This window comes from Hemicordylus capensis, chromosome 1, assembly GCF_027244095.1.
Source record: "Hemicordylus capensis ecotype Gifberg chromosome 1, rHemCap1.1.pri, whole genome shotgun sequence".
Lineage (NCBI taxonomy): Eukaryota > Metazoa > Chordata > Lepidosauria > Squamata > Cordylidae > Hemicordylus > Hemicordylus capensis.
This window is the reverse complement of record NC_069657.1, coordinates 232378624-232391255: the sequence shown is the minus strand read 5'-3', so window position 1 is coordinate 232391255 and position 12632 is coordinate 232378624. Positions and strand designations below refer to the sequence as shown.

At 44.0% G+C, this 12632-nt stretch overlaps 1 protein-coding gene and 1 long non-coding RNA gene across 9 annotated transcripts in view; one reads left to right on the top strand and one right to left on the bottom strand.

Annotated features, from left to right (window-relative positions):
* HDAC4 (histone deacetylase 4) overlaps nt 1–12632 on the top strand; it is a 321662-nt gene that overhangs the window by 183089 nt on the left and 125941 nt on the right. For all 8 annotated transcript variants that reach the window (XM_053283223.1, XM_053283225.1, XM_053283224.1 and 5 more), the window contains one exon: nt 9742–9854. In XM_053283223.1, coding sequence (XP_053139198.1) covers nt 9742–9854 — 113 coding nt within the window. The remainder of the gene's footprint in view (nt 1–9741; nt 9855–12632) is intronic.
* LOC128339400 (uncharacterized) lies at nt 2288–7354 on the bottom strand. The gene is made up of 6 exons (XR_008313024.1): nt 6907–7354; nt 6681–6795; nt 6463–6514; nt 5469–5571; nt 4832–4918; nt 2288–2777 (listed from the first exon to the last, which is right to left on the bottom strand). It is a non-coding gene; the product is annotated as an uncharacterized LOC128339400 (long non-coding RNA).

The window sequence follows — 12632 nt, the reverse complement described above, 5'->3', positions numbered from 1 at the left end:
GAATTGATGCAAAGCATCCTCAAGGATAAAATTGTAAAGCACATAGAACAACAGGCCCTGCTGATGGAGAACCAGCATGGCTTCTGCAAAAGTAAATCTTGCCTCACGAAACTTTTGGAGTTCTTTGAGAGTGTCAACAAGTGTGTGGATAAAGGTGATCCAGTTGACATAGTATACCTGTCCAATAAGCTTTTGACAAAGTTTCTCATCAAAGACTCCTGAGAAAACGTAGCAGTCATGGGATAAGGGGACAAGTACATATGTGGACTGTTAACTGGTTGAAGGACAGGAAACGGAACATCTGGAGCTATTTAGTTTAGAAAAAAGATGACTGCTGGGAAACTTGATAGAGGTTTATAAATTCATGCATGGTGTGGAGAAAGTGGATAGAGAGAAATTATTCTCCCTCTCACATAACACTAGAACCAGGGTCATCCCATGAAATTGATTGCCAGGAAATTTAGGACCAACAACCCAAGGTACTTTTTCACACAACGCATAATCAACTTGTGGAATTCTCTGCCACAAGATGTGACAACCAACAACCTGGATGGCTTTAAGAGGGGTTTGGATAACTTCATGAAGGAGAGGTCTATCAATGGCTACTACTCGGAGGGCTATAGGTCACCTCCAGCCTTAAAGGCAGGATGCCTCTGAGTACCAGTTGCAAGGAAGTAACAGCAGGAGAGAGGGCACGCCCTCAACTCCTGCCTGTAGGCTTCCAACAGCATCTGGTGGACCACTGTATGAAACATGATGCTTAACTAGATGGGCCTTGGACCTGATCCAGCAGGGCTGTTCTTAAGTTAAACAAGATGAACAAGATCTGTTAACTCAGGAAGGAAGAGAGAGAGAGAGAGAAAAGAAGGGAAAGGAAGAAAGATGGGAAGAGCGAGTGGAGGAGAAAGAAAAAGAAGGGACGGGAAGTGAGAAATAAGGAAAGGCGAGGGACAGGCCTGGGCCAAGTGGCCATGGTGGCTGTGAGGAAGGGCCCAGTCAACCTTGCCGCTGCTTGGAGCTACAGAAGCTGTTGGCAGAGGGAGGCAGGCAGGTGAGGGGCGGGCCTGAGCCTGTCAGGGTCCTGAGGGGAATGAGCATCCATGGTGTGAGGAAGGCCATGGTCAACTCCTGCTGCTACTCTTGTGGGGAGGAGCAGGAATGCGGCTCAGGTGACAGTGGGGAGGTCTCTGGAGCTGCGCTGCGGCTTGGCCAGTCGGCGCCGGCTTAGCCAGTCGGCGCCGGCAACACTGCAGCTGCAACCAAGAGGGGTGATGGGGATGGAGCAACAGGATGGAGGAGCAACCAAGAGGGATGAGCGGATGACGGGGATGGAAGCAATGGTATGGAGGAGCAGGAGCGCAGCTCAGGTGAGGGTGGAGAGAACTCTTAGGTGAGGGGGCTGTGGCAGAGGGTGAGGGGAGCAATCTAGTACTAGCACATAGATCCTCTGCATGGGTTAAGTTATTTATGAAACAAGCATGTTGTAGTCAGACTTTGAGGCTGAGAACCACTCTGGGATAGAGCTTTGAAAAAATAGTAAGACACATCAGCCACTGCCATATTTGATCCCAGTGCTAGTAACAGAACTTCAACTGGTATCTGTACCTTGTGTTGGACTTCTTGTGTCAGCCCTGTTTTCTCCACCAGTACTCTACCAATACTTGCACAAGCTGTAATATGCGACACTCGATCATGTAAAATTGATCATGTAGAATGAATCTCCATGAGGCCTGGGTTCAACTATAGTTTAATCTGCCTCACCTACATCAGACAGAACACTAGAAAGATCCTGAGACCCTGTTGTAGAAAATAATATATTAGCAACTCCAGAGAATAGGCTATTACATAGCCTGTTATGTATTTGGGGATAGAAGTGCAATATTTGGGATAGAAGTGCAACAGCCTGTTCATTCTTTGGAAGTGGTTGATTTGACACAGCATCACACCATTGGCAGGTTATGTAGTAGTGGACCACAGGCAAACTTTGCAGCAAGTGGATCACAGTAGAAACGCTGCAGTATTCTGAAAATGATTCACTCTAATATCATACATAGCAGATTGGAAGAGATTCTTTGAATATTCCAGTACCCATAACCATTAGTATTTAGGAATCTCCATAAAAGAGATTTTCTTAATAGCCATTAGATATGCAATGCATGCTACTCATTACTATGAAAACGGTGAAGTCAGATATCACAGCCACTCCATCCCAAGATTATGTCAAATTCCCATGTTGATCAGTATTTGGCTTTACCTACATTTCTCCCTGTGGTGTTCTGGAAGGCAGTTATAGTCCACTCTAGTACTCTGTGTTTTGAGGATAATTTATCTTGTAGAAGTGTCTTAGGTTTCATTGAACTTTTACACTTGCTGCCACCAGGAAAAATAACATAAAACGTTAAAGCCTCTATAATTGAAATGAGCCTCTACTCATTTCAGTCTCTCACTGTGTTGATAAAAGGCAGGGTTCTTACCTGTAACCATAGTTATTCAAATGTTCTGTGCATCACACTGGGGGCTTGCGCCTGTGTAGAGCCACATTCTGGATTGATCTGGATTGAGATCCGTCAAGATCCATAAGAATGGATAATGTGCCTGTGTAGGACTCTAGTGGTAGCATGCCACATCTCATTGAGGCGACCGAGTCCCACCTCCATGCCTGCAGCATGCTTTTAAAAGGCAGGCCTGGTGCCATGTTCTTCAGTTCTTTTCTGACCGCCATTGCATTCGGTCCTTGGGCTGTTGTTCCTCGTTGGTTAGGTTCTTCTGAGTTTTATCTAAAAGACAAAAATATTGTACTGGTTTATTGGTTTTGAGTGATGCCTTTTGAACTTCTCTGGAGTTATTTGTGAATTGGAACGGCTTCTGGACTTCACTGCCATTATTTTGAAATTGGAAAGGACTTTGATGACAAATTGGATTATGCCTAAAATGGCTGAGGAGAAACAGACCTTCAGGGGGTGCACTGGCTGTAACACCAAGCTTCCCTCAAAAGGTCTCAATGACCTGTGCTTAATCTGCCTGAGAGAAGAACACAGTGTCTCTTCATGCAAAATATGCGTGTCTTTCTCAAAACAAATGAGAAAAAATTAGGCTTTGCGGCTTCGTGCTGCCATTTATGATGAGGTGCCAAGTCCCTTGATGTCGGGAGAACCCCACCCTTTAGCCCCATCATCAACCTCGAAGACTTCAATGTCAATGCCAAAACATCCTCCTATGAGGCTACAGCCATGAACATCAAGCTCGGTGATTAGCTTCGTATCGAACCTCAAAAATCTCATCAAAGTCTGCTGCTCTTATTACGCCAGAGCATTCAAAATCAAGCACAAACATTTGGACTTGGAAGATCCTATCTCTTCCCAAAGACTAAAAAATAAATCAAAAACAATGGATTTAATGAAGGAAAGGACACCCTTTCCTTCAGGCCTTCAATACCTGCCTTTGAAACCCTTCACTTTGCAAGTTGACAGCGACAAACATTGCTCAACATCAAGAGTTTTGTCCTCAAAGGAGAAAGTGTTCTATAGTAGAAGTATTGTTGACATTGACATTGACTGCACATCGACACCCAGACTGTTGACTAGGCTTGACTCCGAAATGTTTCGGAGGCCATTATGGAGGCCTCTGAAATGTTTTGGAAGCCGAGGCCATTTTGGCTTTTGGCGGGGGGGTGTGTTCCTTTAAGGGTGGGGGCGGGTGCACTTACCCTTCCCGCTGCTTTTCCCCCGCCGGTGCTCCATTTTTACCGAAACGCATGGGGCAGCAGCGTACTTCCCTGCTGCCCCTTCCCCCTTTCGTCATCATAAGTCACTGGAAGTAGCGGCTGCGCGTGCCCATCTGCCATACACATGTGCACACGCAATGGGCACATGCACAGCAGCTACTTCCGGCGACGAAAAGGGGAAGGGGCGGCAGGGAGGTACACTTCCGCTCCATGGGTTTTGGTAAAAATGGAGTGCCGGCGGGAGGGGTAAGTGGCGGGAGGGGTAAGTGTACCCTCCCCTGCCCTTAAGGAGCCACCCCCACTGCTGCCAAAACGTGGCTGAGCCGTTTTGGGCTCAAGCCTATTGTCAACATGATAGCTCACTCTCTCTCGTCGGTGCCTACACCAAAAGATACTTCACCGCCATAGACACCTGCAAATCGATGCTGAGAAACTCCATCGATATTGACGCAGGTTCCTAAGGCGCCAAAACTCAAGCTCCCTTTTCAACGTTAAATACACCAATTCTATCGGCATTGAGGCTGGTGACCCCTTAATGTCAGACTGAAATACCTACTTTAGACGTCGAGGAGGAAGAGAGGGAGGCAGTATTGATCTCTACTATGGCCCACACCTTACTGTTGATCCTCAAGTCTAGTTCCAGTAGCCCCTTGGCATCAGTTTTCAAAAGTTTTCCACAAACATCGGAAACAGGGACGCTGGGGGTACAAGCGACTAAGCAGTCCTTGGTCCACAAGGACAGCCTCACCATGACATACCTGCGGCTTTACACATTTATCAGCTGCAGGAGAAACACTTGCTTCAACATCAATGGGAACTGGATCTCCAGGCTTCTCCTACGACTTCCAAGAGAATCAGCCTTGGAAACTGCCACAGGCAGGATCATATTCACTGCCGGCTAGTATAGCAACTCCCAATTTGGATGGACCATTACAACCAGCAGTTACAACTACTTCAGTGGTCACACAAACAACTCCCTGGTCTCCTGCAAAAATGTTTAAAGATTCAACTGCACAAACTATTTATGAAAATGTGGATATTGGGACACAAACACTGAGGTTGCAACACCACAGAAAACAGCAACTATTGAGACGCAAACATTCATACTTCCTTCAGACTTCATATCTGACCCAGATGATCCAGATGCCAGAATTTATCCTCCAGTTGACGTGGCTCCAACCACTCATGTATCTCCTAATGAAGATATGGAAGCATATCATTATCATGTTAGAGATATGGCAAAAGCACTGGGTCTTGTCCTGAAATTTGAACTAGCCACCATTGATGACCCCGTCTATAATTTTACAGCCAGATCAGAATCAATGCAGCCTGTTCTCCCAGTCATTTCATAGGCTGAACAATGTGCAAGGGAGGTGATCCATACATCAACTCCCACATCTAAACGACTGGAGAGTCTATATCGTGTGCAGGCAAAGGACAATGAATATCTGTTAAAGCATCATGCACACTACTCACTAATCATTGGCTGTGCTACATCGTCATCTTCAAAATCTGGTCACAGAAACACTACTCCCACAGATAAAGAGGAGAGGAAGTTGGATTTTTTGGGAAGAAAAATATATTCCACCTCCTGTCTATCGGTTAAAATAGCGAATTATTCCACCTGCATAGCGAAATATACTCATGGATTTTGGGAGGAGTTACAAAATGCTATGGAGGTCCTCTCCCCACAGGAATTTAAAAGACAGTTCCAAGAAACCTTGGATAAATCAGCAGCACTTACCCGCCAACAATTAAGTACTGCCAAACACCTGGTCAAGTCCGAATCCCACTCTTTGGCCGCGGCAATCTCCCTGCGCAGACACTTGTGGCTTCGCTCCATCAACCTTCAGGGAGATATGAAGGAAAGGATTGAAGGCTTACCCTACAACAAGAAAGGCCTATTCAGTGAAAATACTGACTCCACCTTGGAGAAAATGGGAAAGTCAAAATTCACAGCTAAGACTTCTACCATCTCGACATCTGCCTCCTCCTATGGCTCCAAATACCATCCTTATTCAAGGCAGAAGTTTAGAATGCTGTGATTTTAGGAAACAATACCAACCCTAGCACAAGCGTCCTTTTCATGGCAAGTGGAAGTCAAACCAACCTCAGTGTACAAAGCAGCCTGAGCCTCAGAAGCATCTTTGAGGTTCAGACTCACCCACTGTCCCTACTGGACCCCTCCCTTCTTCTGCCACCGGGGGCCACAATATCTTGGCAAATGAGGAACAACACTGACCTCACAAACTATTCTCCTACCAGCAACCAACATCAGGCTGGCGCGCCATGCCTCCACCTGGCACCACATAACATTGAACCACTGGGTCCTGAAGATCATATCTTCAAGCTGTGCCATAGGGTTCAGAACAACCCTGAAATTTACAGGGATGAGGTTCACGCGACCCTTCAGCTGTTATTGGAAGAAGTGAAGGAGCTCTTAGCCAAAGGGGCTATTACAGTGGGTGCACAGATGGAAAGGTTTTTACTCCTGGTACTTCTTGATCCCAAAGAGAAATGACAGCATACAACCTATCATGGATTTACACCACCTGAACAAATTTGTCCATGTGAGGAAATTCTGCATGATAACTTTACAGGAAATCCTACCTCTTCTATACCAAGATAACTGGCTTGTGACGCTGGATCTCAGAGACTCATATTTCACAGTTTTACCCTTCAGACCTGCCACCGCCCCCAGGTTATTTACGAAATGTATGGCTGCGGTGGTAGCTTACCTACGAACAGAAGGCATATCGATCTATCCTTACATGGACAACTGGCTTCTGACTTTAAAAGACAAAAAAGAGTTACGTTCTCAAATTAGATACATACTATCTCTCCTCCAAGACTTGGAAATCCAAGTCAATTGGAAAAAAATCCATGCAGGAACCGGTTCGTGCAATCAACTACTTCGGAGCGGTTCTGGACACAGAAACCAGGAAAGCATACTTACCTCAAGAACGTTTCCAGTGCATCAGGGATTTGGTTCTCCATGTCCAGCAGCATCTTTCTCAACCTGCCCGGCTCTTAGATCTAATGACATCCTCCAACACAGTTGTACAATATGCCTAGTTAAAGATGTGCAAGTTGTAACTTTGGTTTCTGACTGTCTTCTGCCTGAATGTGGATCATCAAGACCTACGTCTAGTGATCCCAGATCAAATTCTACGCTCACATACCTGGTGGTCGACAAGCAGGAATCTGCTGGAAGGGGTTCCATTTCAAATGATGACTCCTATCTGGCTAATGACAGATGCCTCTCTGCTAGGCTGGGGAGCCCACTGTGGAGCTCATCAGATACAGGGCAAATGGTCCTTTCAACAAAAACAATTGCATATAAAATTCCTGGAGCTTCTGGCTGTCTTCAAGGCAATGGAAGCCTTCCTTCCACTTCTACAAGAAAGAGTTGTACAGATGCAGTTAGAAAATACCGCGGCCCTGACCTACATCAACCGTCAGGGAGGAACAATGTCTTGAAGTCTTTGTGCACTCAGTCTGCAACTATGGCATTGGTGCATCAGACATCAAGTCTGTCTGATGGCCATACGCATAAAGGGCCTAGACAACATCATGGCGGATGACTGGAGTCGAGTTTTCCCACACAACAACAGCACAAGTGGGAAATCAAGACAGAGTATGTTACACCTTTCTTCATGAGTTGGATGTGAGCAACCATAGATCTCTTTGCAACCACAGAAAACATGAAATGCATGTGTTTCTGCTCCAGGGTGGGACATGACCCACAATCGCTGGGAGACGCCTTCCAGCTGGATTGGCAGTAGGAGATCCTGTATATGTTTCCACCACGACCACTGATCAGCTGAGTGGTTGCCCGTCTTCTGACTGCCCCTACTTCCTGTATCCTGGTGACTCCATGGTAGCCAAGGCAACCATGGTTTCCACAGATACTCAAACTGTCAAGGAACCACTACCAAAGACTACCGCAAGGGATAGATCTCCTAACTCTAGGTAACGATAGTGTACTACACCCAGACATTCTGACACTCAGTCTAACAGCATGGCAAATCGACTTCTGAATAAGATCCTCCTTAACCAAAGGAAATATCCCACCAGATGCAATTACAGGAGCCAGTGGCTCCGCTTCAAATTCTGTGCAAGGAAACATGGTTTTCAACCTGACCAGGCCACAATCAGGGACTTGCTCCTCTACCTAACTGATCTAAAATCTCAAGGATTAGCTAATGTGTCTCTAAAAGTACATCTAGTAGCACTATCCTTAAGACATCTGGACTATGAGGGAAGGACTCTCTTTTCACACCCAGAGAACAAAGCTTTCCTAAAAGGCCTTGTATCCACCTGTCCACACACCCATTGTACCCTGGAGCATCTTCTATCTATCTATATAATTCTCCTAAACGTACCTGTCGCTAATCCCATCCGTAGCTGCTCTTGCGAGAGCAGCTGCCTGGGGGTTAGCAATGGGTACGGGGAGACCATGGCAGTGACAGCCAGTCGGAAGTGGACCAGGAGCGTGTTGCGGATCTAGATCTACACTGAGATCTATAATTATGATAGGAGTAATGCTTTTCTCTGGTACAGTAATGGTCACAGTAGGCTCTGTCCATCAAAGTGTATTGTGGCAGTTAGTGCATGCAGTAGCAGTGTGGGTCCGGGTGAAACATAACATAGTATGGGGTCCAGTGCTGTCTAGGCTCATGATAGGGGTCATAGCTCTCACACTCCCGAGATGAATAGCCCTCTTCCGTGGAAGAAGAAGAATGTGGCAGAAATAAAAACGCAAAGTCGTTTGGATGAGAAACTAGTAGACAAAGGCAGAAAATAAGCAAATTAAATCCAGGAAGCAGTGGAGAAAAACCCAAGTAGAAAAACAAATATCTTGTTGATAGGTCTACAGCAAAGCAGCAGACAGTGAGATGCAGCTATTGTGGCAGTTGGTGAAGAAAAGTGCTGAGGTAAACTGTCAGATAGGGGAAGGTTCCCCCCCACCTTTTTTCCTATATAGCAGAGCTATAGAACAGTCCAGAATGTGGCTCTGCACAGGCACAACCCCCAGTATGATGCACAGAGACCATGAAGAAGACCATACCTTTGCTTAGCGTGAGTAGGGAAGTGAAAATTCAAACAGACCAGAGGTTCAAAAGAAACAGAGAACAAAAGTGTTGTTTTTAAAAAGAAGTTTCTGAGGTATTGTATAGACTCTACAAGTCTATAGACTCTACAGGTCTATTGTACTTGTTGGTGTTACAAGGTTGCACATTACTTTGTTGCAAGGAACTCCTTAAGCTTTAAATGAAAGTCCAAACCAGGCACTTTCTCAGAAACCCAGCCCTTGTTTCAGGCTGTGTTATGCTTTTAGTCACAGAACATCTCCTCTTTGAGACTGACCCTAACCCAGATCCAAACCCCCAGCTAACTCTCAGCTGACTTTTCTGTCCACACCAACTCCCACCAATTGATTATTTTGATTGACAGCTCCACAAGGTTCCAAACATATTTGTATAAATAGAGCATTAGTTCCTCCAGTGCCATTTCACCACACTCCCCAATCCTCAGTCTAAAGAGCTCTTCATACACTAGATGTTAAGTTAAAACCTATCTTCTTTTCATCTGAATAGTATAGCTCTTTTCCACATGGATTCCTGGTTATTTGTGTGCTACCAGCAACAATGTTTAGCCTCTTGGGTTACTGAAACAGTTATCTTTATTTACCAGTTGGCTAAGAAGCTCTCTTTTTGTCTCAGCAAGGTTTTCCTAATTTCCAGAGGCTCTCCAAAGTCTTAGAAGTTTCCAAAATGCTCCTGTGAACAGTGCAAATTGCTTGTATGTATTTACATAGATGGCTACGTGAAGAAGGTCAGTTACAGGCAAGCACTCTTGCAGAACTGCCATTTTGTTTTGGTTTTTAAGACTGTTCAGAGAATCAAAGGATAGGTTTGTTTTAGGCATAATGGAAATAAGGAGAATGATCCAATATTTCTAAATATTGTTGCATTAATAATAACCATTTAATGAATGATTTTGAATGTTTTTAGACTCTGCGTGCAACAGTGCTCCTGGTTCTGGCCCCAGTTCTCCAAACAACAGTTCAAGTAATATAACTTCTGAAAATGGAATTACTGGATCGGTTCCAAATATTCAAGCTGAGGTAGGGTATACCATATTTCTTTGCTTAATTTCAATATATTTGATTTCAGAGTATGCCAACTACCTATCTATCTATCTATCTATATTTAATTCTCCTAACCGTACCCGTTGCTGATCCCATGGGTAGCAGCTCTTGTGAGAGCAACTGCCTGGGAAATAGCTACGGGAACGGGAGACAATGGCAGCGGCAGCCAGAGGAGGTGGCGGGCTAGCCTGGCTCGGCTGGGGGAAGCAGCGGTGGGCCGACCTGGCCCTGGCCCGGCCACCGGGAGGAGGAGGAAGCCGGAAGCGGCGGTCCCGCAAGCCATAGAGCGTGGGGTGGGGTGGGGAGGAAGCTGGCCCATCAGAAAGCATGGGGAAGAGGGTGAGAAGTGCACAGCTGGGTGGGAGGAGCGGCCGGCCAGAAAGCCAGGCATGCCAATGTTGTGGTGGTTGGGGAACAGGGTGGCTGGGCCAGCTGGAGGCGCAGATGCTCTGTGCCTGGCCCAGCTAGTATACTACATAATGGAGAACAAAATACTTCAGATGTTAACAACTCTTAAACATATACATCGAAGATGTTCAGAACCTATTTCATATTTGTAATTTTAAGCACTGATTCACTATAAAGATATAATGTAATCTAAAATATATGTATATAGCTTCAGTCTGCTGGCAACGTTACTCAGTTGTATGTAGGAAATAAACTTGTTTGTCTATTGTGCAAGGTGTTATAAGGTGCAGCTGTATATTTATGTTTTTAAAGAGTAAACTAAAGCAATTTTGTTGCACTGATAAGATCAGTAAGACATGAGTTACTTTGTTTTCATTATTTTATATAGTGATACAGTACTTACATTTAAAACAAAATACAGCAAAGTCTTTGCTCGTATTCTGTCAAATTAATGTACATTAAACGGATCATATACATGAAGTAGCTTTTGTCTTGTAAGTAGAGATTGTATTTCAGGTTTCATATTAAGGTTTGTGCTATGAAAAATACTTAAATTTCAAATAGTGCTTAATAAAATTGCAGATACTGTAAAAGGTGTTCAGGTTGCAACATCTGTTGCTTTGGGTAAGAACCATCATTAATGTCTTTTTCATAAGCTGTAAAATCAAGATCATAGACAGGAGAACACTGAAATGAAAATTAGCAGAAATACCTATACACACATAAGAAAAATTGCACAAGTGAGAGGAGAGCTGATCTTGTGGTAGCAGGGATGACTTGTCCCCTTAGCTAAGCAGGACCTGCCCTGGTTGCATATGAATGGGAGACTTGACGTGTGAGCATAAGGTATTCATTCCCCTTAGATTTTGGAGCCACTCTGGGAAGAGCAGACGGTTCCAAGTTCCCTCCCTGGCATCTCCAAGATAGGGCTGAGAGAGATTTCCTCCTGCAACCTTGGAGAAGCCACTGCCAGTCTGTGTAGACTGAGCTAGATGGACCTATGGTCTGACTCAGTATATGGCAGCTAAGGATTCAATTGATCTATCACTGAAAAAGAAGTTCTGGTAGGAACTAATTTGCCTACTTTCTTTCACTATGATCTTGGTTGATAGTCATAATCATCTCAAGTTAGCTCACGCACCTCAAACATTAATGTGTCCGCCATCTTGAACTGGGGTGAATGACATCATCACAAAGTACACCATTGAGGTGTCCCTCTGTGTCACTACAAGTGTACCAAATGTGCTCTAAATCAGTTAGGCAGTTCCCAAGTTAGCTCACTTGTGCCTCAAATGTTCACTCATCCACCATCTTGAATTATTATTTTTAAATAGATTTTATTGGTTTTCAGAATACAAAGATACAAAAGTAAGGAAAATAAAATAAAAATAATATAAGATCAAAAGAATAGGATGCATCTCCAAACTTACAATATCCACGAATAAAAACAGTTTTGCTTACTTATTTTGCAAACTTATTATACACAAATAAAGTACAATCTTATCATCAGAGGTATCTGATCCGACCAAACGTCCTTTTTAAGCAAACTCCAAAGGAAAAGGTATAACGGAAAAATGGCAACTCTATCAATTATGAGCTTCAAATTAAACCTGAATCTCACTAGTTTTTATATCATTTGGGTGTCCAGCATATTATCTACCAGCAAGTATTGGATGATTGCATCAAGGCAAACTGAAAAGAAAAATAAGAAGAAGAAAAAAGGGGGGGGGATAAAGGAAAGCACTGGAATGAAGTAATCTGTAATTAAATACAGTTTTTTCTAGTCAATTTAATTTAAAAATAAGAAAAAGACTACCAAAAATGTATCAGAAACTTTGTTTAGAAGCCAGTCGGATTAGTTGGAAATAAAAAATGCCAGAGTGGAAAAGTAACAAAAGTGTTCAAGTTAGTAAATATAGGAAACTTATTTCCTGATAGACAAAGGAAAACTGGTAAACTAGAACAATGTAATAATCTATGATGGGATAAAAGAAGGGCCTTTTATCAAAAACTTCATCAATAAACCAGGCCAGTTGGTAACACTGTAAAAATTACCATCTTGAATTGTGATGGATGACATCACAAAGTATGTTGCTAACATGTCCCAATGTATCACTACAACCATACTAATTTGGTTCAAGTTGGTTCCCACTTAACGCCTCAAATGTTCATGTGTCCATCATCTTGAATCGGGGTGGATGACATCATCACAAACTACGCTGTTGAGGTGTCCCTATGTGTCCCTACAGGCTTACCAAATTTGGTTCAAATCAGTTAGGAGGTCCACAAGTTAGCCCACATGCGCCTCAAATGCTCAAGTCCTGCATCTTGAATTGGGGTGGATGA